At 40.7% G+C, this 27032-nt stretch overlaps 1 protein-coding gene across 6 annotated transcripts in view; it reads right to left on the bottom strand.

The window, feature by feature from the left end:
• The window catches only part of triob (trio Rho guanine nucleotide exchange factor b), a 195610-nt gene that overhangs the window by 151739 nt on the left and 16839 nt on the right, over positions 1 to 27032 (bottom strand). For 5 of the 6 annotated variants that reach the window (XM_017700847.2, XM_017700848.2, XM_017700849.2 and 2 more), the window contains exon 2: positions 26505 to 26555. In XM_017700847.2, the coding sequence (XP_017556336.1) occupies positions 26505 to 26555 (51 nt within the window). Of the gene's footprint in view, positions 1 to 1663; positions 1870 to 26504; positions 26556 to 27032 lie in introns of those variants that run through there. The other variant, XM_017700850.2, reaches the window with a different exon arrangement.

The following is a 27032-nucleotide window of genomic DNA, read 5'->3' as shown; positions in this document are numbered from 1 at the left end:
AACAGAAGGAGGTCACAGTACCTGAGAGTTGGATGAGTCTCATCCCAGCCTGAGCATACTGCCAACTGTGGATATCCACAACTGTGCTCATGTTTACAGTACAGTTACAGCTCACATCTGCTACTAGACCAATGGAACAGTGGAGTCTGGGACTGAAACAGGAGGGAAAATGGGCTCTACAGGGAAGAAAGCCACTGCTCTGATGACCAGAGCTATTTAGGCATGTGGTACCACCTCCCTTAGACTGTAACTTAGTGTCCCCCTTAGTGCAAGAAAGATTTACTAGTGTAACTGGGAGTGTGTGTGTGTGTCCTAGTTGGCAAACAATAAAGGGTTCCAGATTTGTGTTGGAATAACTTTTCATGCCAAGTGCCTGTTATTTCCTGGACCCCTGTTCATTCCCTTGCCAAACCCATATTTAATGTGGACTGCTGATGTCAAGTGTTGTCTAGATCACTCTGGAGAACGACGTATCAACGTATTCAATGTTGTGAATACAGTGTTGTGAATCTACAAGAAATGGTTCGACAAACATCAAATTTACACAACTCTCTGTTTATCCCAGATAGGAAGTACAAGACATGGGTGGTGACTCAATTAGCACTGTAGCTAACGCTGAAACCTTTTCTGTAAATACACAAAACCTTTTCTGTAAATACGCAGACAAAACTTCTCTTAGCCCACTCCAACTGCATCCAGGTCTTGATTAATATCATTTACATTCACGGCATTTGGCAGATGCTCTTATCCAGAGCAACTAACAATCTGATCATCTGACACAGGTTGGCGAAGGTAGTGTTAGGAGTCTTGCCCAAGGACCCTTATTGTTATGGTGTAAGATGTTTACCCAGGCAGGGAATTGAACCCCAGTCTACAGCATAGAAGGGAGAGGTACCACCCACTACACTACACCACACCTCGCACAGACTTGTCAATGTGGTTCAGGACACAATATAACTTACTGTGTACTATACAAATGAACAATACTTGTGCAGTTGAATGCAGTGGGCACCCGTTTCGGACACTGGTGTTCAGATGTGTGCTGATGTGAAGTCAAACAAATGCTGAATTTATGAATAACACCTGCTGTTTAGCTATACGATAAGATTGTGTTCATTTTTATAGTTGACAGTAAGTCATACTGTGTCCCAAACCACATCAAGAAGTCTTGTATCTTCAGCACTAAACTAAATAAGCACATCTTGGGTGATGAACTAGGCTCATTACATATAAATTAGATTTTTTTCGCTACATCGTTCCTTTAGTAACATGAGTTAAAACCTTCAAAAATGTCCAAAACAGGTCCTAGAAACATAATCCAGCATTATTTTCTCAGTGTTTAAACTTAGCTAAGCTTTAATGAGTTTTAAGCCTTGCCAGTATTTACAACAACATGATACCCATTTAAAGAAGCAGTGAGAGGAAATTAATTGGGGGTTTCCAAACATTGTAACTTCATTATGCCATCAACGGCTGCTGCGTCAATGATACAGCCCGCTGCACCTAATCAAGTTACTATCAGCACTTATCTTTTACAGAATTCTTTTTCTTTACCAACAAGATTAAAAAGTAAATGGGAGCAGGTCTCATTAAGAATGTTTGGTAGCAACACACATTGACTGCATAAAGAGGATTCCTTGTTAAATGGTTTTAGTTAGCCTACCTTTGTCCGGAGTGGGGCATTGCTGCGTGAGGCGTCTTTGTCTGTCCCGCATGAAGCCCACATAAAGGAAGCGAAAGAGTACCGTAAGGCTTGCCATGAGTGATCCAAATCACCAAATCAATTTAAAGAGCATAACAGTGCTTATATCAGAAAGCACAAACAGTGCTAGGTTGGTCATAGGAAAAGTTCATCCTCTTCTGTTTGTCTCTAAATGTTGGTCTTACTGTGACTCAAGGTCACCACACAGTAGAGCCCCTTTCAGCCTAAAATAGGCAGAGAACCTTGCTTCAGTCACTGGCAGTGCCAACTGCCCATCAAAGACAGGGGAACATCGAGGGAGGGATAGATGTTAGCATCGGTCAAAGAAAGTACAATAAGGTGCCAATGGAAAGGGCACACAGCAGCAAAGTCACACATGGAGAGAATGCCCATCAGGTCTACCACACCACAGTGCCGAAGAAAGCTTTCCTACCCTCCAAATCAGCTGATGTGTGAATCCCCACCATAGCCTCCGTTGTTTAATTATAACCCCCCAGAGGGACGATGGGATTTAGTTTGCCCTTTTCCAACGAGCCTCTGCAATGACCTTGGCTATCACAAGCCAATGATTCAGCCACACCGAGAAATCCCCATTCTCTGTAAGAGAGCTCACCGAATGACTGCCCCGGTGTCTGGCAAACACAAACCAAATTTAAAAGCAGAAAGAGTTCTGTCTGTTACCACGGACTTTTCAGCCAAGGCAAAACCAAGAAATTGATTTTAGGGGTTACACAAGGCTCTATACTGGGTCCCTTTGAGAAATCCTGCTCTTATGAGGCAATAACAGCAAGTCTATAAACTGCTCTGAGTAAACAATAAACCACTGACGGATTAACAATAAAGCTCATTCTGACAGAAGGGAGAGCAGCACAGCATACATTTTCTCAGAATAATGTGAGGGTTTTCACACCAAACAGGGTCACTTTCACAGGCCGCCAGCTGCCAAAGCATGGAGGCTCAGAATGTGCAGAACAGAACACAGTCTAACAATCAACCCTCATTTCTGTATTAACTTACACTCACTAACTGGTTTAGCTTTGGGGACTTGTGAACTGATCTAAAGAAACATGCTTGAAACAAGTAAAATGATCTGTCAATTTAGCAAGATAATTTCATATGATAAAATCAGGACAAGAGAAAAAATATCTGAATGGAAATAACAATCTTCTAATTTAATTTTCTAAATAAAATGTAATATTCTTACAACAATCTCCAAATAAGAAATCTAAGACACAGTCGTATGCAAAAGTTTAAGCACCTTTGGTCAAATTATGCTTTGTTGAATTTTTTTAAGTGAAAATAAGTTAACATCATCTGCAGAGCATAAACTGAAACACAGCATTCTTCTGCAAATTTTAGTGCACAACTCTATTTATTTGCTGAGTTTAACATATTAGAAAAGTAAGATACCTCTAAATCCGATCCCATGGTTCTCTGGCGGAAAAGGGTGGAGAGCCCTCTCTGGGTCGGGGATAGAGTTCAAGTGGAGGAGTTTAATTATCTCGGGGTCTTGTTCAGGAGTGATGGTACAAGGGAGCGGGAGATTGACAGGCGGATTGGTGCTGGGTCAGCAGTGATGCGGGCTCTTTACCGGTCTGTTGTGGTAAAGAAAGAGCTGAGCCATAAGGCAAGGCTCTCAATTTACCGGTTGATCTACGTTCCCACCCTCACCTATGGTCATGAGCTTTGGGTAATGACCGAAAGAATAAGATCACGAATTCAAGCAGCCGAAATGAGTTTCCTTTGCAGGGTGTCTGGACTCTCCCTTAGAGATAGGGTGAGAAGCTCGGTCATCCGGGAGGGACTCGTAGTAGAGCCACTGCTTCTTCACGTCGAGAGGAGCCAGCTGAGGTGGTTCGGGCATCTGGTTAGGATGCCTCCTGGACGCCTCCCTCGGGAGGTGTCACAGGCAAGTCCACCTGGGAGGAGACCCTGGGGAAGACCCAGGAAATGCTGGCGTGACTACATCGCAAAGCTGGCCTGGGATCGCCTCGGAATCCCCCTTGGAGTGCTAGTGGAAGTGGCTGGGGAAAGGGAGGTCTGGGCCTCATTGCTTAGGATGCTGCCCCCGCAACCTGAACCCCGGAGAAGTGGAAGATATAGGATGGATGGATGGATGGATGGATGGATGGAAGATACATCATATAAAATATGCCATAGCCTTAAATATGCACAGGCCACATATTTTGTTTCTACTTAATCTACTTAAAAATTCCACAGTGAGAATCTAAAAGCTGGCAGTAGTAGAGAAACAGTCTCAGTACTAAAACATTCCCAAAAGCAAGGAAGATGTGCAGTTTCACACAGCAGCAGCTGGGAATCCCAATAAATGTGGCCATTTTCTCCCAGTATTTTGAGTGATATACTCAGTTCTCAACCCTGAGAGACACTCCTGACTTAAATCTCCAGAAGCCTATTTTCCTCCACCACTCAAGTTCCCCCCTTCTGTTTTCTCTCATCATTCAACCATCTCAAAGCCATTTCCTACTACCCTGCTACACACCCGCTATACAATCAAAATTCAATTTGCAGGAGAATAATACAACTGCCAGAGTCTAGAGTCCATGTCTAAAGAGATGCTGAACTGCTTAAACATCATAAATTTCTTTATAACCCTGTGATTGCAGCAGCTTTCCCAACATCTCAAATACTGCCGCATCTGAGCCACAATGAGCCAGTCATAGGGCAGCACGTTTCATACAGCTTAGTGCTCTTTTTTTCACAAATGAGCATGTTTTCTTTGGTCGTTTGTAAAATCTTAACATATCTTTGCTTGGCATAAACTGCAAAACCAAAGGAACAACAGATAAAGGCTTGGGAAGAATACTTTTCCTACATTGTCCACCACTCATTAGCACAAAAGCATTGTAACAGTACTTAAACTAACTTGGGTCAAAATAAGCCATTCTTTAAGTAAAACCTACTCTTCATTCCAAAAAGTACATATTAGTACATAACAGTTTTGTAAGCCTTTTTTCTTCTTAAATTAGATTAACACTAATCTAAATCTACTCTGAAAATTACAAAAGAAGGCATGGTGTCCCCAAACTTTTGATGGACAGAGTATGTATCCTGACCCCTTGAATCATGTCCACCAATAGGAGCAGTGATAGGCATATTGTTTGCGGAGCTGGAAAGGAACATGTCAAGCTGGTCTGGCTAGAGCTTGGGGTCACTGGTTCAGTCGTACAGGGCAGTCAGGGCAGAGCCTTCACAGTCACTGGGGAACCGCAGTGGGGTGGAAGGGAGGCCGCCACACCAAGATAGACAGAAGAAGACTTTGAAGTGGACTGAGAGAGTACAGACACGGAAGATGCTTTAAGATGAGGAGTAAAAAAAAAAAAGTAAATAAAACAAGCAGGACAGCAGCAGAACATGCTGACCTCTGTCTGACCGACCATAATAACACAGAGAAAAGAAAAGGACCATAAGTGGCAGTGAGGGCTCCACAGTGGTGTGACCATCTATGTGCTCGATACCCAAAGATGCCACAATCATCCTGTAGCCAGGAGTCCAAGAGAGCATAATTAGCTTCTCTCTCTCTCTCTCTCTCTCTCTCTCTCTCTCTCAGTGAGTAGGCTGGTCCTCCCTCTCCCCCATCAATCATCCACCATCTAAATAATACCTGCTCTATATGGGTCCTGACCATTGAAGAACAGAGTAAAAGGGGGCTAACAAAGTATGCAGATAAACAGATGGACTACAGTCTGTAATTGTAGAACTACAAAGTGCAGCTATATAGTACGTGGAGCTGACAATGAGTGTAGAAACAAGGAGGTACTTAAAGAAGTGGCTGTTTGGTGTATAAGCAAATACTGTGTTAGGAAGGGTCTCCTAGAACAGTGCTCTCCCTCAGAAACCAGAGAATGAAGCGATAAACCTGCTAGGCAATCCTACTAAGTCCCAAGACAGAGAGAGCTCTCGATGCAATAATGAACAACACTCTCGTAGAGAGATGAGAGTTTTATTCATAAAGCACACAGAAGAAGGAGCAGTCCCCTCTTTATAAACACAGAGAGCCCGTCCCACGTGCTCGCAGGCAGCCAGGAAGGGCCCGACCACATTCTAACATATGTCGTAACCTGCTGGTCCATACATGGAGTTGTTTTTCTCCATCTCTGGATGTGCTCAGTTCAAAATCAAACATCAAAATCCAGTAAGTCAAAAGTGCAAGTGGTTTGCAGAATAAAAGAGGAACAACAGTTATTAACAGCCTGTAAGTATGCTCAAAGGGCAGACACCCTTGCACCCTCAGCAGTGTCTGATTTTATTAATACATGTTAGTCACCGGGGAAGAGACAGGCCAAAGGAAAGTTAACCCTTTCATACTGCAAACAAACAGATGACAAATTTGAACTATGGATGTGCACAGATAACCAAATACTCAGTTAACTGTTTGAGGTGCCAGTATTAGAATTCTGAAATCACAATTCAGATATCCAAAATGTGAAAGGGTTGCTCATATTTGTGAAATAGTATGCTATGTCAAGCTACTCTGCTGAAATATGAGTGCATTAACATGGTGCTTTGCCAAAGACATGCTATTAAGGATATGAATGAAGACAGTGTGGCTTTTATCTTGTAACAAGTGTGGCTGATGTTAGCTACGTCCAGAAACAGTGAAAATATATCTCTCCAACCAACTATAACGTTGGCACGTTGTTCACCAAAGAGGAGAAAAACACCAGAAGAAGACGATGAGTCTCCAACACCATCCAGTGTTGTACAGTATAGCTGTCACTTTAGCTCATTAGCTCTTCTGAGGTAAAAAGTTACCTTACTCATCCAACGCGAAAACCTACCAATTTCTCTCGCCGAATTTACAAAACTAAAACATGTCTTGAAAAGCATTCTTCTGCATAATGCTCATTTTTGTGCGACGCCAGTGCTACCATGTAAAAAGGTAAAACACAGCTCAACAGTAATTTCAAAAGAAATCTACTGTTTTCTTCTTTGCGTTGTTCTCAGAGGTTAATCAGTTATCTGTTCATGAATATTATTATAGATACTCAAATATTAAAATTATTCTACATGCACATCCCTAATATGAAAAATGCAAGTTCTTGTTCTGTAGATAAAACACTAAATAACTGAACGATTATGGATTATACCAACTGTATGCAATAAATAAATAAACAAAATGGATATTTAAGCTATTTGCTTAAAAATTATTGATATTCAAACAGCAAAATCATTGTTTAGGTGTCACTGTAAACACTGGCTTTTTCATTTCCAGTACTGCCCATGTACATCAATACTAGCATCTGAGTCATGGCTCCTGACGTGAATTACTAAGTAAAGAGGTTTCCATTCTCTGCTGCTCTTAAAGCAAGCGTCGTCACCACAGTGATTTCCCTTTGTCTTCATCGCTTTATAAAGCTTTCAAACGGGTTTGATAGGCCTGTAGAAGCCTCAGGGCTCGGTTCAGTTCAGATCAATGACAAAGCACATCAATAAAACCAGGAAGGCTCAGGCAGCCTCTTCCAAGAAACAGTACAAATAAATCCCGCCTGTCTAGAGCAGGAGAGGCCAAAAGAACACACTGACCGGGCTCTGAATGACCCCCCAAAACACCAACACATCACTTTAAATTTTTCCAAAATGTTTAGATGTGAGCTGTTTGAAAAAGAAAGGAGAAATGACTGGAGAGCTGAAGAGAAACACAGCAGAGCAGCACGTACAACACTGCACACGCATTAAGCATCTAGTGGGTCTCAGCTGCTGTCCAGACTGTTTTGTGTTTTGACACTTGGTTCCATCATCAAGGACTTGATAATTAGCTGATCCATTAAATGAGTTGAGTGTTTGGAAAGGAAAACACTACATTATGCACCACATTAGTCACCAAGAACTGAAAGCGAGAGCCGAGTGAAATGAATAATACAGCACACCACAGACATCCAACATCCAACCCAATTTATTCACTCCAGAATTATTGATATCCTAAGAAAAAATGAGCATAAATGCCAGTTTATCAACTTCAGCTACATTGAAAACTACATCCTCTTGCTACTGAAGGATTTCACCACGGCAAAATTTCCATTGATGATCCGCTGTCTCTCAAACTGTTGAACGTGTCTGCACTGATGGCACAAGAGAACAAAGAAAACAATGTTTTTAATCACCATGCATTACAATAATTTTAATGGCAATGAAATGAGCATCATCATTAAAATGAATTGTATTGGGGTTTTTTTGGTCAAAAAATTCTACATTTTCTCTATCAGCCAAAAACCAAAACTGCCAATTTTGACAAATGTTGCCTGAAAGTGTTGGTGCACATTTTCTGAAAACATCAGAAAAAACTCAGAGGTGACAATAACTGGGAATTTCCGAGACATTTTTTTTATTTTTGAAAACTTAGATTCCTATTATACTCTCAAATCTTTCTGATAAAGAACAGACATGTTCTTTATTGAGGCTGCCAATAATTCATCTCTAATCTTGAATCACATTTATTCCTTTTGTGTTTATAAACCACGCACACTGTAAATTCATAGCGCTGTATGCAGTGCGTTACATAATATTCCGTACAGTGAGTTGTGCGCATGCAGTTCTACATTGGAGAGCTTTATAGTCCTCAGGCAGTGTAAAGGGAGCACTTTGCCAACTCCACTGTGAATAGACCCTCACTCATTCACGCCAGACTGTATCTATTTCTCCCTCTCTCTCTTTCTCTCCCACTCCTTTCACTACTTCTGACACTTGTCCCCCCCCACCAACACCCCCCACCCACACCCCACTACACACATTTTCTCTTTTGCACAGTCTTACATGTTCCCTCTCTTTGTCTTCCTCGCTGTTCCTTGCACTTCCCACAGCTGATCTGCCTTTATTTCAGCAGGACCAGGCAACGCAGGCACTGCAGACATTTCCAACATACACTATTATTCAGAAGTCTGGAATCACTGTTTCCAATAATATTAAAAACTTTATGGCAGGTATATGTCTGAAATGGGTCTGGCACAATGCTAATATTCTAAAAGTTTTAAATTATTTCTAGGAAGCTGTAGACACTAAACAATTTTAAATGATAAACAGAGCTGTATAACAGATAATTCTATAATCTTTGAGAAAACTGTATGACCAAGTATTACTTTACTTAAAAAGCAAAAGGTTGGGAGCTCTGGTTAAATGATGTTTAGTTTCTAAGTGAAAATAAGGGAGCATCTATACTTCATTTTCCTTAGTAGAAAATGTCTGTTTACATGCAAAGATTTTTGTGATTATAGATTAAGACTGAGCTGTTTTTATGCTCACTCTGCTCAACAATCTGACGGTCTCTGTTTACATGCACGCTGGTCCAAAATGACGCGCATGCGCAGAGAACCACTTAATATAGACGTTACCATGACAGCGAGCGACGAGCAGCAGTGTGTCGCCTGGATTTACAGCTTGTGTTTTTAATTGCTTTAAAATTATGGCAGCTTTAAGAAAATGTGCTTCACCTGTACTTATTAAAGAAGGGCGAGAGGAAGACGTCGTGTTCTCAGACACATAAGCTGGACGCCCGTCTAGTTCACACATAAGCTCCGTCTCCTCTGCAGACCAGTTTCTGCTCTCGCCATGTTGAACGTTAATAAACTTCCACACATGCGCAGAACGTAATCAGATTCAGGCGTTTACGTGCCTATTATTCTTCTATTTAACAGACTATTTACAGGATTAGCCACCTCGTTCAATCGGATAGATTTGTTTCTCAGAATGAACTCAATGGGACTCGTCTATTCCGTATGAGGTGTTTAGACGGACGTATTCCATTCTGACTGAACTATCAGTCCGACTATTAACGGATTATTAGGCTGCATGTAAATGTGGCTAATAATACTCCGCTGCATTTTAGTTCTGCTTTGCTTACCATTCACACTTATTTAACCTCACAGGAGTAAAAGGTAACAACTGCTGGGGCAGATTTTATGATGATACTGCCCACCCAAATTTCTGAATCATGCTGTTCTCTGTCCTGACTGGGCTCGCTGGTTTTATTTATGTCTGGTTTTATCTGTCTTGTGATATTAGAGCAATAAGCCACCATTCTCCCTGCATTACAGTGGTTGTGTACATAAAGCAGGGTAAAATCCCTGTAACAGCCTCGAGGGGGCTTACTGCTTTTACAAAACTGAGAAATCTTGCTGCCTCAATAGCTTTATATAATATAATTTATGTGTGCAATCAAACGTGCATATTGAGCATTTTATAATGACTTTAAATGCGACTCAGCCTCGTTTTAAACCTAAAAGTATCTCTTCTATAATTACTGATTCAGAGCTGAAGAGATGATAAAACACATCTAGGTGTCAAAACAGCATCAGAAACTCGTCTTTTTCCCCCAAATCAAAGCAGGTATGCAGGTATGGAGAGGATGGTTTGCTCTGTCTTTAGTCCCCTATTTGGTCTGTTCTGTGTTTGTGCTTTAAAACGAACCACACCAGGGTTCTTTCAGTCGCTGCTTAGAGGGTCTTCGTCTGCTTACTGGGTGCGCACCAGAGCTCGAAGGGCAGTGATCTCACCTTCTCTAACGAACCGTAATCACACCACAGTCTGTTTTAATGGAACCAAAGCTGCCAAACCGGAACACCAACTCAACGCGTACTCTACACACAACACACGTCTGCACACTGTGCTGCACAATTCCTGTTGATCTGCTAAATTCAACATACGATACGATCAACCGAGCAAGTAAATAGAAATGGTGCAAAATTGGCAGTAAAACACCATATTTGAGTGCGTTCCCTGTAGATGATGTGTTAAGTTTTAAAGTTAGAAAGTCAACAAAACGTCATTAGACCTGGGATATTTAAACCTTTGCGCACGACTGTATAGATTTATAGCATTAATATCCAAGAATGCCTATTATTCGAAATGTAGTGACCAGTTTTTGCTGATCAAGTAGCTGTTCACAGTAATGAATAGATCATTACAGTTCATTACTTGATAACATTTGCTTTTTTCAAATTTCAAAATGCTTCAAATTGTCAATAAACCATCGGTTGATGTTTTGGTGTTGAGTTTAGAACATTTCATTCAACACTGTAGAATTTATGTTTGAATAACAGTTAACATGACAAGCAGAGGTGTAACAATGCACTGTCACACTGTCACACTGTGATGCAAGAATGTGATAATGTGACTATTATGCCATGTCAACAATGTGCAAACACATAAATACAGTCATCATTTTTCATTTGAATGTTGTGAGAATACTGAATCTTGAACTCAGTATCAAGAATCGAATCGAAGGCTGTATCGCTGCACTCTAATGACTGTGATTCCAAACTTTTGATTGATAGTGTACACACAACACAAATGTTCTTGAATCTTCCTTAATACAGAGTAGTGAGCGTGTTCTACTGCATTACACTACATTCAGATGCTTCATGCATTTCAAACAGAAAAAAACAGCATTTAGAAAACTCCATTAAAGCCTCTGTTTGAAGAAGCTAGAAACATCCGGACTAATGAGGGAATGAGGTTACTCATTCAAAACAGACACAGCTCACATCTAAGACACGAACTTGCCCTTGTTTTGGTCACATTTCCATTTAAAAATGTGGAAAAATAGCTCAAAGCAAAGCAGTGCGGTTGCTAGTCCTAATTTAGGATGCACTGCTCTTATTTTGTTAATTGTAGGTCTCTCAAACTGGGTTTCCATGTCATACACAAGCACTCCACCCACAACTCTGAGAAGATCCTGAAACGTCTCCCGTCCTCCATGTAAAATCTGACCACAAATCACACGGATGGCACTTGACTCAGAATAACTTGCCCCTTGACTTTTTGTTAAACATTGCAGGACATTTTAATGTCTTTCTCATTAAAATAAACATTTTAATGAGAAAGACAGTCCAGTTGTTTCGTTTTCTGCAGGCTGTCGTCTCTCCCAGCAGATGTCAGTGTATCCTGAAATGAAGTGATCACAAATGCGGAACTACATTACCCACAAGCCTCCTCAGACTCACAGGCAGAAGCAGGGGCATGCAGGACATCAGTCAGTGTTTCACATGGACAAGCACATATTGTAGTATCTAAGGAACGTCTCTACAGTCCAGAGCATAAAGCAGAGCTTATTACAGATCTACCTACAAGAGTAATGCAAAAGTCAGAGACCATCCTTCATTAATGTTATTTCCAGTCAAGACTGCCATTAAGTACAATTTTTCAGTATTCATATTTCTGAAGAGACTGGATATAAGATGACCTGCTTCTTATAGGGGGAAGTAAAAGGTAAATAAGTAAAAAATTAGTTGATAAAAATGAGCTGAAAGCTGGATTTAAGAAGATTTTGACTCCTATTAGACCTGCTAGGCCACCAAGAGTATCACTATCGGATAAACAGCACTTAAAGTTTTCACCATAAGTGTGAGGAGAAGATTAAGCTCCACTCTTGCAGCGCACTGCAAGAAGATACCTCAGTGCTGTGGGTCTGAAAGGATGTGTATCTGTCACGAAGCTCTTACTGAGAAAAGGAAATAGATTAAAAAGAACAAAATCAAAAAAAGTCAAACAAGCTGCTGGTGTTCTCAGAACGACGGACTGATCACCCCAGACCTTAACATAACTGAACGTGTTTGCAATTACTTTATGATTGTGAGAAGCAGAATATGCAGCGCTGAAGGTCTCAGTAAACATCTTGTGAAATGAAATTCTCTTACAAACTCGCATACTTTCTGCGGTGATGCTCCACTAATGCAGGTGATGCTCCGACATTTTATGTTACGTATATTATGTTTTGGTGCTTACAACAAGTTCGTACCACCAAATAATAGACCTAACATCTTACATTTAGGACATATTCACAGTTTATTTAACAAATGCGCATTTCACAGTGAAATAGCGGTTGCGGTTAGGGTTCTTGCAAGCTCTTCAAAGTCGTCCATTTGGGTTTCATGGCACGCCTCTTTTTTACTGACCAATCAAAGGCTTTGTCGTGTAGTGTTTTCGTCCGCAGAGTTCACCCAGCTCCCATGTCCACAACACAGTGAATGAAGCCTCTGAGTGATGTCTGCAGTTGTTCGTTTTCTCCGTAATTACGTCACATTGTTTGCTGAAGCCAGGTGAACGTCGTCTCTGTAAGAAATATGCTGAGGCCTTATGACTGAACTTCAGAGGTGTTGAAAAATCTCCCTGCAAATTCCCTTGAAATGCTGAAAGCAAGTCTCATGAAAAGAATGGAAGCTGTAATAAAGATAAAAGGTGGGCAATTAATAGAAAAAAAATACCCTTGTACCTAATGGCCGTTTTGACTGAACATCAACTAAATGAAGTGTCGTCAAAGACTTTTGCACAATACTGCGTACAACACATATCAGACTGATTATGTCCACTGACTACAAAATCCCTTTAATAGGCTGGCATGGCTACAGAATAATAGGTGTGCTGCGCAGTATATGTATAAATAGATCAACAAAAGCAAGAGAGCGTGTGTGTGTGTGTGTGTGTGTGTGTGTGTGTGTGTGTGTGTGTGTGTGTGTGTGTGTGTGTGCGCGCAAAGGGGCTGGAAGAATGCTAAAGGCTAGTCGACAGTCATCCAAGCCTTGTCTGACAGCTGTGCAGCAACATGCTCCCTTCTCTGATAGGACAGTGATGACATCATCTGTGTCTGATTACACACTGACTCTGGCAGTGCAGGACCCTCTGACCTTCTGACCAGGGACATCAGCAGGCAGCTTTCAGCCTAAATGTAAAACGCTAAGTGCACTGGGACTCAAGATAGAAAGCACGAATTGTGATTTTACACTTTTCGTTAACATAACACACGTATCAGTTTAACATGAACTGACTGGGTCACTGCACTCTCCATACTGTGGTCAACGCATGGTCAGTTATCCCGCTACCAACGATGGCATAATGACGCAGAACAGATAAACATTTGAAGATAATAGAGGTTAGAAAAGATGCTCTTTCAGACACGTTCCCGCAGTAGTACAGGAAGAAGAAGGGCTGTGATTGGCTACCTGTCACCCTGATTTATTCGCTTCCTCTCCAAGATGGACGAATATCACCAGCATTGTTAAATATTCAACACTTTCAAAGCTTTCGAGGGGCTGATGGAGAGAGAAGATGCCAGATTTTCAGAGAGCATCCCAGATCATTTCTATTGCCTTCTAGAACTGCACTCAAGAAACACACCTGATTGCACATACAAGTAATTCGTAGACACATATATATCTCTGAGCTCATCCCAATATTGTGAGTATTGTGAATCGTGAAAAAGTTTTCAAGTATCGTGACCTCATATTTTCGCCATTTTGCCCAGTCCTAATATACACACACAACTACATGAACTTACGTCACTCTGAAGCTGTCCTAGGCCGCTGCTGTTGGAGAGTGCCTAGGGCTCTTTGATACACTCACAGCCAAACCTCATGACATATCATTACACATACTTATCCTCATGGAGAGCAAAGCTGGGTTTAAAGCACTTCACTGCGCAGGTCACTTCAGTGTCTGTAAAATGCTGGACAACATTCAAGGAATCAATATGAAAGAAAATTCCCCTCTAAGTACATTTTGCAGCATTGCAGGAAATACAGTGCTACAGCTAAAGAATGGGACTTAAAAGCAGTTCAACGATGAGTGTAAATATGTGGCCACATAACAGGGGCTGCTCGATTATGGCAAAAATCATCATCATGATTTTTTTTTTTGGATCAATACTGTGTTCACAATTATTTAACACAATTACTAATTGACTTTGGAAACATTTTGCTTTTAGTGAACTTAGATCTTCAGTAGACCTCCTTGGATTGTAAATATAACAAAAATGCAAAACAAATTTAAAATGTAAAAATGAATAAATACAATAAATAATAATAACAATACAAATATACATACATCTAAATAAATAATATTAAAAAATCAATTAAAATAGATAAAAATAAATAAGATTCTACAACTGGCTGAAAACGACTAAACATATATTAAATTATAATTAAAAAGACATTTAATCTAAATTCCTAGATGGGTTTGGGCTTTTACTGAGTAAAAGTGCACCTCAGTAAAAATAATAGGGGTGCGCTGGATTATACATGTTTTCATAATAATTGAAGCCAAAATCATTACTGAAATAAGCTGATTAATCATCTGGCTCTGCAACGTACACAATTTAGGCAATTCCTAAAATTTAGCTTTAGTTAACCATATTGGAGAACCACTAAATTAACAAGCTAGCATTTCATCCCCAAACCCTGACAAGTTGTACTTTATTAACCTGACATTTACACAGGATTAATAAAACAGCTCAACCTGGCTTAAAAGATTTCATGTTATTGATAAAAAAAAAACTGATCAAAGAAAGACATTGGCAACCAATTCTAACGCAAATTTATTTATTTATTTATTTATTTTTGAAAACTGAGTGCCTCAAACTATTACACTACTCTGGTAAAGCAATATAGTAGCTTGACTGCCACAAAAATAAAGCTCTGAAACATTTTCCATATATTGTCCTTTGAGACACAACCACTCATTGAGTACTTGCCATTTTCGACCTAATTGGCCACTAGAGAGTGAAATGAAAGGCCAATTAAACTGTCTCTGGAATCACTGTGGCACCCAGAGTCAGGATCAGAAGCACAACCAGTGGAGCCACGGAGGCTGCTATGAGCTACGTTTGTGCAGAAAGTCAAGTCCATGCTCACCAGTTAGGGATGAGGTAGTAAGCGCCAAAAATGTATTACCCTGTTCTTCAATGGTCAGGAACCCCAAGGTACCACCACAAGGCAGGTATTCATTGTGTTAAGTTAAGTGATACTTTTTTGATCCCACAACCAGGGAAATTCCACCTCTGCATTTAACCCATCCGTGAAGAGAAACACCACATAAACACTAGTGAACACACACACTAGGGGGCAGTGAGCACACTTGCCTGGAGCGGTGGGCAGCCCTATCCACAGCACCCAGGGAGCAGTTGGGCGTTAGGTGTCTTGCTCAAGGACACCTCAGTCATGGACTGTCGGCCCTGGGGATCGAACCGGCAACCTTCCAGTCACAGGGCCAGATCCCTAACCTCCAGCCCACGACTGCCCCCGCGTGTTAATATGTGCTGGTACAAGTTTTCAAACACCTCAGTGTCACTGCTGGACTGAGAATAGTCCACCAACCAAAAATATCCAGCCAATAGCATCCTGTGAGTAGCGTCCTGTGACCACTGTGATGAAGGACTAGAAGATGAACAACACAAACTGTGCAGCGACAAATGAGCGACTGTCTCTCACTTTACACCTACAGAGTGGACCAGCAAGGTAGGAGAGTCTAATAGAGTGAACAGGGAGTGGACCGCTGTCACATTTTCCATAAAATCGTCATTTCACTGAATTGTTACTCTTTATATTTTCCCTGTTGTCTCATGATGAAACATAATAAATACCCAAAATGATTTGAGTATTTGAATACTAGCACCTTGAGTGCTTAACTGAGAGCCCGAGTACTCATGAGCATCCCTAATAGAAACTATAGAACAGACCCCAAAATCGAACACAATCCCCTTTTGAAACAAGAAGGAAGATACACAGATGCATTTGCACTCTCACACTGACGGTATATCTAAAATGTAGTAAAAGAGCAGAGTCATAGCATTTATGGCATTAACTCACATTCGCTGGCAGAGACAATCTGCAGGGCCATCTTTGCTTGTCCTCAATATCAAGCACAGCTTGGCTGCAGGCATCCACGACCACACAGGGCTGCTGCAGAGAGGCCTAGCTCCAAAGAAGCAGAAGACAGCGAAGGCTCGCTCCATCTATCCACTCCCTGCTCGCTGCTATCTCCCCCACACATCACAATCCTGCAGTCAATACAAGGGCCCCTGCACACAGCTCTGTGACAGGGCCCATTATGAGATCACGGTGCGCCACTGGACCAGGCCTGTCCTCTCTGGGAGATGATTGGTCTGGAGGGTGGATGGGGGCGGGGTCGGATCAGTGGAAGATGATTATCTGAGCATCATAAATTGAGGCCTTGCAGCTACGCATGGCTGCTCTTGAGGAACAGGGGAGCTTGCAGGTCTTCTCTGTATGGCCCACTAAGAGGTTTAATGTGAAACTGCAAATGAGAGTAAGCTGCTCTAGAGGGAGAGATAATCAAAGTGTGAAATTTCAAAGGTTCGGGGTTTCCTTTTACTTGTGATAAAAAATAAGAGTTTTGAGCGTGAACATCCAAAGTGTATTATTAATTCATGTTAAATTGATAATGAAAGCAGAGATGACCTTTACACACTTTTTCCCGTTTGCATAATAGCACTAGGAAGCCCTAGACATCTCTGTTCCTTGCAGCAGTAAATCACATGAAAGGATATAATCAACAAACAAGCCTCAGCCTATTAAACGATGTCCAAAATGCAGCTAAATATGGCTGGACCCCCCTGAAATTCTTCACAGAAAGCAAGCGTCCTTCCCCTTGCAACCCCAGGAGGAATCTCCTTGGAGAACAATTATAATCTTCTCTTTACACAGGGTAAACATGCTAAAATTACCCATGCTGCGCAAACACTGGGGTACTGTTCAAACACAAGGGGTTCAATTTGCATGAAACAATTTTATGCATAAGCTGGTCAGCAAAGTCTTTCACTATAGGCAGGTGAGCCTGGAGAAGCAGCCTGGGAAGCAAGATCAATACAGTGGAACGAAACATCTGAGAGGATCAATAAACCACTGCTCAGCATCGTCCATAAGGATGAGGATCTTATTGCTGAAATAACACCCAAGAGTAAAAAACCCTGAAAGTACAATCAGGGATTTAGAAAAATGTCTTAAAGGGAAATTTTACCAACATTTCAAAATTTCTGCAGAATTGAATCATTTAAGATTTAAAGTGGTTTGCTATTAGATGGTTAATTGTAGAGATACTCATATGGATTTCTTTACAGTGGTGGTGATGGGAACCAAGGGGCAAGGCTCTGACTTACTTTGTTTACAACTGAATGACAGAGACATTTTGAAAAATTGGTAATTTCCCCTTTAACACTCTTAACACTGTTCCATGGAGTGGCTCATTTACTAGGCTACATCACACCCTCCTTCTTGTTGACCTTCCCTGGAGGCAACCCAGGGGCTGATAGGCATCAGCGGAGCTTTATCCGGGTCATAGCACCAATGTGACATCCTCACTCAGGGTGAAGCTGCCTGAAAGACAAACGCTCAAATAGAGCATCGACAATTCATAGAGAGGCTTCTACTTAACAACGCTACAGACTGAATGGTTGATAAACTGTTTTTCTATTCTATACTGCACGATCACATTATTCTCTCACATGGTTTCAATGCAAGTGTTTTAATAAATAAGTTACACCGCATGCAGTTTACCTGAGGCAGTGTTCACAAGAACATCCCCTTTACAGCATGTACAGAGAACAGTTTATGCAGAGAAAATATTCTGCTGCTTTGCTATTTTGCCTCATTACTTTTCCAAAGCTAAAATCTCTAAGAGGTGAGGAAAAGGCCGTATTTCCAGCGAGCCCAAACCAAAAGCCTATTTAGCACTCAGATTAGGCTGACGGTGGGACACTATTGTTTTGAGAGCACTTCCGATCGAGAGGTCCATGTGAAGCCCTGCCTAAAGACAACAGGCCTACAACAACAGCAAGTCCATCCCAAGCTTAGCGCCAAGCCCACTGCCTCTTTGGCATGAACGTAAAAACCCAAGTTGGAGCCAGATGTGAACTAAACTATCTCGTCAAGCAACAAATATTCAAGTTAGATGAATTAGTCAATTGATTTTGATGTACTACAGTATGCTTTACTTACAGTACTGCACAGAAGTCAGAGACTCCTCTTCATTTTTCTAGTTTCCAGTCAAAACAGCCATTCACTTCAGACTATTCAAGTGGAAAACAAAGAGAAATCGTCCATACTTCAGGATATCTGTTTTCAGTTTCTGGACAAATCTGCAGGAGTATCTTTCCATACCCCCAAAGTTCAGTCTTTGAAGTTGGTTGCATTACTGCATGTCATGCTACAAGCTTTTTCCCCCACACTAATCCTGGTCTTGAATTAAAAGCAACTGGGAGAGCTTTGTTGGAGAATCACTAGTGACTGTGTTTTAAGCAGCATGTCCACTCCTCTAAAGAGCATTGCTACCCTCTCAGCAATCTCAAGGGATCTACGTCTCGAGTGCTGATTGAAAATAAAGGACACCAGTCTCTCTTCCTGATCACGTTCCAGAGTATAAGAACGAACTATAACAGCATTCTTCCACCAAGCAGTGTGATACTGTACGGTCACAAATCTGTAATCAAGCACTTTGTTGCCATTTATACTGCCAAGCGAAGCACATCGTACATGACTACCTGGGCTCAAACTGGATCCTTCTAGCAGGAGCACCAAGTGTGTTAAGCTGAAATGTATATATGATGTTAAAAGCAGTGCAGAGCACTGATTGGTCAAACACAACCATCACGAAATCATGTGGCATCACTCAAGTCAGAAGAAAAAAACACTAGTCTGAATCACAGTCTGTGCTTGCAAAACCAAATGCAGAGTAAAAGGTAAAGACACTCAAAGAAATATTTAAGCCCCAAAGTTAAAACTTGTGCATTTGAATTACATGTCAAATTTCCATTCAATTTAAACAGATAAATCCAATGTAAAAATGGTATAATTTGTTTATTCATCATGTTCAATAAACCTGAATGAATTACATGTTAAAATTAGAAGTGCTTGTAGGATTTATGCAATTCTTTTTACGTAACATTTACGTATTTCTAAAGAGTTAATAGCACGTATTAAATGTATTAAATGCCAAAACATGTTAAATTCACAAACATTTCTTGTAGTCCAGACTGTATTACACAGTATTCGCTGAGTCACATTACAAGACACATGTAAACTTTAAAGTCTAATGTGAAAGAAATAAACACGACTCAAATTCCCTGCTTTAGAATTTCTATTCACTCGCAAGTGAACTACTTGTTACGTGAACAACTCACGTAAGTTAGTTAGTCACTAGCCATGCTAATATGTCAAGGTCACCTACAGTTACAAAAACCATGAACTGTTGATTTGAATGTTAATGGAATTCATCTTTATATACTGCTTCGCAATAAATCACTGCCATTGTTTATTTAATCTATCTTTTGCACCCGTTAACATCACAGCAGACGTAGCAAAGAAGCTAGTTTGCTGGTGTTGTCTAGAGTATCACTCAAAATAAGCAAAATGAAACATTAAAAGACATTCAAAAACATTAAAAACACAGATTTAACACAGAGTTAACACTCATCACTTTCATTGCAGTTGCACTGAATAACAAAGAATGGCAGGAGACCATATATAATAAACAGAGCCATTTCATGACCACCATGCCAGCTGAAGCAATTTCCTAATAGTCCTAATAGTCGCCTAATAAGATTTAGTGGAATGTTTTTAAAATAAGTTTTATGTAAAATATTTGCTTAATGTTTATGATGGCCACAAGTCATTTTCTGGGTGTAGAATTAGTCTGAGGAACAAAAGCTTGTAGCATGACATACAGTAATGCAACCAACTTCTAAGACTGAACTATGGAGGTTAAATATCTCTGCAGATTAAAAATATACAGCAAAGTTTGAACATTTCATGCCACAACAAGAAGTAGAAAAACTAATGCATACATTTATCTCCAGCAGCCTCAACTACTGCAATGGTCCTTTCACTGGACTTCCCGTGACCACAATCAGACAGCTTCCTCAAAATGCAGGTGCTAGAATGCTTACGAGAACTGAAAAATCTGAGCACACTGCTCCAATCCACACATCACTACACTGGCTACCAACTACACAACTGGCTTCAAAGTGCTCTTAACTGTACATAAACCACTGAATGGTCTTGAACCAAAATACATGCTGATCTGCTTCAAGTGTACAAGGGAACAGGCCTCTCTGATCACTAGGGACCGGTCAGTTAGTAGCGCCCAGACTCGGAACCAAGTACGGTATGACTGCCAACTGCTGGAACAAACTCCCACATGGCTCCAAATGTAGCCACCTTTAAGGCCAGTTTAAATACATCCTTGTTTTCCTGATCATCTGTTTATCACTGCACTTTATCTCAATCACTGTATCTCTACAATGCTCTTCAATTTTCACTTCACATAACACTCAACCTACAGAGAACCCCACCTACTGTCATGGTTCTGTTATACAATGAGAAATGGACACAAGTACATGACCGAGCTCTTGGTTCAGATCAGCAGCCGCACTGTGCTGTAACATACTGCCCAGTGGAAAATGCTATAAGTTGTGAGTTTTTATAAGCTTCAAACTAAGCAGGATTCTGTGTTCTTATCTTAAGTTTGATGATTCCCATATGCTTTACACAAATGTACAACACATGGCCCAAAATATGTGGACACCTGAACATCTCATTTCAAACCTTGGTGAGTTTATCCCCCTTTGCTGCAGTAAATGCTTCCAACACTCTGGAAAGACTTTCAGTTAGAACTAGATTTGAGATTTCAGAACTAGATTTGGCAGTGCGATAAAGCATGGCTACAATTACCCCAAAGGAATAAAAATGGTACGCCTGAAAAACGAAGGGGCAGGAGTAGAGAAGTTTTTTTTTTTTAACCCATCACCTTTTATTGCCACAACGGTGTATTTACAGGCACACTTTTAAAACAAAAAGAAAAAAACACACTACCTCAATCAGAGGTAATTAGACTGTGACTGCAAAGTCACAGAAGTCTAGTCACTCAAATAATCCTTACAAACAGGTGTAGTCCAGCACTGCTACCAAAGGGGAGGAAGAACCCCTAACTGTGGTTACGGAGCCGTATATATACAGGTAGCTCCTCCCCCAAGCTATTCCATTCCCCCCACAGGTAGGAAAATAAACCTGAGAGGCTGGTGTTACTGCAGGGTAGAGTGTTTTTAGGGACAATGTCAAGTGCCTAAAAACAATACAGCACCAACAACAATGCCTCTCTTCCCATGTTGGGGCTGAATCTCAAATGACTCCATGCTCCCTACATAGTGCACTAAGACCATAGAAGCAAGAATTTTAAAACCTACATAGCACACTCCTTATGGAGTACAGAGTCATTTGGTATTCAGCCTGGGTTTGATGCTACTTCTGACCAAAACATGAACATTTGAAGTATGTAAATCATTCAAGTGACATTCTTTAGACTTTTAAACTGCCGTTTCACAGTTAAGCATACTTGAGACATTAATGATGGAGTTTAGCATGTTTGCTATTTTTTAGCCTGTTAGTGAGCTGACCAGTCTGGTTCTAGTTAAGCCCCTGACTAAAAACATCAGTACACTCGGTGGTCTAGCACTTGACTCAAAGATTCTTCTAACAGCACAAGGACGAGTAGAAAATGGGTTGCGAAATATACTTTAGCAATGTCTGAAACGTGGAGTTATGCCAGAGCCGGTTTATGAGAAGCCTTGCCATTTCCTATTCCCCCCCGTTATATCAAAACAGAACTGCTAATCAGCAGAGGGCACCCACAAGTGTCCTCAATGAATGGGAGTAAATGAAGCTCAACGGCTAAAACAAGTTAAAATAGTTTTTAATCACTCGCCCAGAAAGTTTCTTTACTTTTAGAAAGTAGAAGGATGTATTTCTCTAAAAAAGCAAAGAAATCTATATACTTCCTTTTTTCTACAGCAAACGGGTTTTGGGCAGCAGAAGGTGGGCATTACTGCTAGAGCGTGATGACATATACATCAGTGGTGTAACAGTGATGTAAAAATGTTTTGATATTCAGTGTTCAGGAACTGGACATCGCAGAGTGGTAATTCTCCTCTCTACAAGTTCTCTGGTTATACATTCCCTATCTGAATGGAGGGATCGGTGAGTGTGAGTGACGAGATAAGTGGCGTAACTGTACTGACTTAACTGTATCAGGTCTGCTCCACACAACTACAGGGCTGTTACAGCGGTCAGTCACATTTTAGTATGAGGCATTCCCGAGCAACAAAAGTGAAAGAATGAAGTGGGTTCATGTTAGTTACAGCCCTGATTTAAACGAAAGTAAACTGAAGTTGTGAGGCATTGGGAGACTGAGTGCTAGCTTTCCAAGTTAGCGGTTTTTAGCAACTGGCTAACTTGAAGCAACGCTCCATCACTTGCATAACGGATTGAAGTTACTGTAGATCAAACATGACGCAAAAGCATCACTTTCAGTTTAAACGTACCTAAAAGAGGGACTTTGTTTGTCTGGTGTCAGATATATTGTGGTTCACCCCACAAATTACTATGGAGAAATCCAGATAACTGCTAGCTGGTGTTTGAATACATGAATGTGTTAGGACTCATGCCAGCAAGGCGGTGTGATCCATCACTGACCTCGTACTAAGTTGACGTTGTTGAGAAACTAAACAGTTTAGCTCTGTTGTTTGCCACTTGTCTAGCATTTGTAATGGGATACTCTTTTCTTTCTTAAATTATGACTATTATAAACTGCGGCTGTGCTTTTTCGACACAGACGCTTTCTGCCATGACAGATTTGTGAAATGTTCCACTGTTTGGTGAGTGTATGTCATGTTCCAACCATAAGACAGTTTAAAGCAGCAATCAACCACCCAGGAGCAAAAATCAGCCTTCAAACCTGAAAGAAATAATGATTTGATATTTATCACAATAGGCATCGATATTAAATTAATTTTGTTTGTGATAGCATTTATCGCCCAGCTCTAACTGGAACTATCCGTTTTTATAATAGCCTATTATTCCTTCTCCACCAAACTGTACAATTCACACTGTATTCATGTATGTAGTGTTCTTCTGGCATCTAATAAGCCCAGGTTCATCCATCAGATTGACAGATGGTAAAGCATGGTTTTTCACTCCAGAGAAAGTGGTTACACTGCTTTGGCAACTGGAAGCAATGTGTGTGGTTGAAAGCCACTAAGGGGTGTCCACATACTTCTGTAATGCCATGTAATCAATCTATCTATCCATCATCCCATAAGGTTTATATTTAATGCAATTGATCCACAACTTTTACAGAACGGCCTGAGTGTCATGACAGAGAATTCCAAAAGGAAATAAAATGAGTTTATCACAGTTTAGATATAAATAGCCATTTTCCTCCTTGGACTCTTAGAAGTCCTTTAACATGGCTGTCCAATCTCATCTGCAAAGGGCCTGTGCGGCTGCAGGTTTTCATTCCAAACAAGCACAATGGCACCTAATTCTACTTTTCAATCATTTTGTCTGTCTGATCTCAACTGATCAGGTCTGCTCCTGCTTTGTTGGATTGAAAACCTGCAGCCACACCAGCCCTTTGCAGATAAGATTGGACACCCCTGTCCTAGAATCTAGAATATAGTGAAGCAAAACACATACCTGACCTGGAAAAATGTCCAGGTCACCCATTTATCACACATTTATAAACTATACAGACAGGCTATCTGCTGATCTGGTGTGGCAGCCTTCAGTCTAGTGAACTGCCAGTTCTCACCCTAACGTCGATCCTTTTGTGTTGGCACATTTTTCAGTTTCAATTTATTTTGTTCTTTTTGTGGACATTTGTGGCAAAAGGCAGAAAAGTTTCCCATTTTTCCAATATAAAACTCACTGTTAAATTATATACAAATGCAGAAAACGACATGGGAAGAAAACAGTAAAAAACACTACTTCACATTATTACTGTTACTATTTCTCGTAATGAAAGCTTCAGATGACTCAACAAGATATTCAAGTTAGCCTCCTTCCAAATGCAGTGTTTTATTTAACTGAATAATTTGCTTTCATCCTTCAAAACATCTCTGAATAGTGTTTTTCACCTGCTTAAGAAGCCCTCCGGATACAGGCCTGACACTTAAAGGTTTGTCCTTCATTGCAGAGGCTGAAAGAGACGCTCTGGTGCTTTCAAGCCCGGTCCAGACCAGGCCAGCAGCTTTGGCGGTCTGATTGGCAGTGACGGCCTGGTAAAGGGCTTTGGCAACCTACACAAAGGCCTCCTCTAGAGAGCTTCTTTGTGCAAATGTTCTCCCTGCGGCCCAGAGAGACCAGCCGAGTCCAGCCAAGCTTAGTATGAGCGTAATACACTTCAGTCTCCAATTAGAGAAGGGCCTTAACGCTGCTGGGAAAGCGGCAGAACCCGTCGGTGGTTTGTCCAGTCATTGTCAATGTACACCTCTCCATTGCTTATGACTTTAGAAATGCTCCAGCTATAATCGATGGAACAGAGTCCAGTCTAGATGTGCAATTTGGCCAGAGGATTACAAGGATTATTTCCACCAATTGTATTTCTTTATTTAAAAAGAAAAGTAACATTGATTTTAATTTGATGAGACCTGAAAGGACTGTGGGGTCATTTATAATGATCAGCTCTATTTAGCTGCATGAAAAGAAAAGCAGACCTAAATTGAAGTTGAAATGTGGTAGCGATAAGGCATGAATTTGAAAAGTATAACGTGTCCTGCACCTCTGGATATTTTTAGACATGCTTACTTAACTGCTTTAGCATTCAGCATCGCTGAAGGGAATTTGCACAGCTAATTGAAATTCTCCATGCAGCTCAGAAAGCACAGAGATAAACAGTATTTCTCACTTAACTGGCGCCGCAGTTTTATACAAACACAAAAAAATCATGCAAATCGACTCAAATATTCACACAGCCCAAGACACCAGGACAATACCCCTAAAAAAATACCTTGGGAGAAAGGAATGCTCGACCAACGATAAACAGTGAAGATCCATCCAAGTTAGTCATTTCTAATATACTATATACCATATTTTTATACCCAGCAACAGCAAATGAAGCCTAACAGTATCCGCTGGTGCCCAATAAAGTGTAATTTCCTGAAATCAAACATGAAGAGTGAAAGGCATCATTAGGTCCAACCAATCTAAGTCCATTTGGGCTCTTCTCTGTGGAGCTGTAAACTTGATCAAGCAAAATGAACCCTTCATATACCTCATGAGCCTTCATTTCTTTTTATTCTGTGAGCCCAGTAAGGCACCAGCCTTTCTAGAGGCCATTTGTCCAGCAACTGCTGCTATAAGGAAGTTCACTTGATAAGGACAGCTAAAGGTATTGATGCTACACCTGTAGGTACACATGGATTCTTTCTGATAAATTCCAGAGCATATGTAGAGTGGATAAAGGTGAAAACTGGTTTGAAAATAATTTGTACTGTGATGGGATTAAACTACCACAAGAACAACCATGTAAACCATCAATATCTAGATTTGAGACAGACACGGTTTAACACAAAGGGAGCTACATAAAACATACCCAATTTATTATTAATAAATGAAAATGATTAAAAATAAAAACTGCAATAAACAAGTCTTCCTCCAAGCCAGATTATTATTTCATAAGCAGCACAATGGTCATTAATAACTTGCCACATTAATACAGAGTTCAGTGGATGACTGCAGCCATCAGTATGTGGAGTATTTTACAGCCTCTCAGCTAATCTCTAATAAAAAATATAAATGGAGATGGAAGAGATACAACTTTGTCATGCTTTAAAATACGAATGCTGTAATTACCTAGGACTCCCAGTAATATGTGAATGCTTTTTAAGTCCCCTTCCTATCCTGCCACTGCTTCTGACTGTGGAGAGAAGTTCTTAAGATTCTCCTTTTCTTGGAATTCTTAGCTCTGCTTTTGAAACTTTTTGATCTAACATCCATTTTGGCAGCCGAACAGGCCTTCACTGTGTGCTGGCCTTTAAAATGCACTACCTCATTAACATGGAGATTTTGGTAAACCACTATAGTCAATAAAGACAGGTGCCCTAATCTTCCACAGGTGACTGTGAATCAGACTTAATTACTGGGCCACATTTGTTGCTTGGCACTGAGCTTTAAACTTCTGGTCCAAATGCATTAACAAGAAGTCGTCATATGGTCCAGTCACTCACCTGTGTGTCCAGCTAAATCGAGCCTGGGTTCACACTTGGGAAGAGAACAGTCTGCAAGGAAAGAGAGAAAGAAGTGTGGATGAATACAAAGGAGGCTCAGTCCCCCTTGAGATGAAGGAGTTTTTAAAACGCTTTGATGTACAGCTCTGAACATGCAGAGCACATTAACATGGGGCATGTGGTATAACACAGACTTCCACATGTTGGAAAACTTGTCCTGCTGGTCCGCAGTTCAAAGTCACTCTGTGTCCGTGCAGGGGGTACAGGCAGACAAGAGAGGAAGAGTTAAATGACAAAATGAAAAAAAATGACCCATCACTACATCTGTTGTAAACATGCCTGCTCTCTTACTAGAGCAGTGCTGCAGTAGTCTCTAGAGCTGGTGATGTGAAGGAGGCCAGACAGCTAACACTGAACTGTAGCGACTAATTTTCAACTACTGTTATAATGGGGAGAATGCATTACTCAAAAAGTAGTACTGTGAATTTCCCCATTGTGGGACTAATATAGGATTATTTTATTGTATCG

Source organism: Pygocentrus nattereri, chromosome 3 (assembly GCF_015220715.1).
Source record: "Pygocentrus nattereri isolate fPygNat1 chromosome 3, fPygNat1.pri, whole genome shotgun sequence".
NCBI classification, from domain to species: domain Eukaryota; kingdom Metazoa; phylum Chordata; class Actinopteri; order Characiformes; family Serrasalmidae; genus Pygocentrus; species Pygocentrus nattereri.
The sequence above is the reverse complement of the archived record's forward strand: the minus strand, read 5'-3'. Positions and strand labels throughout refer to the sequence as shown.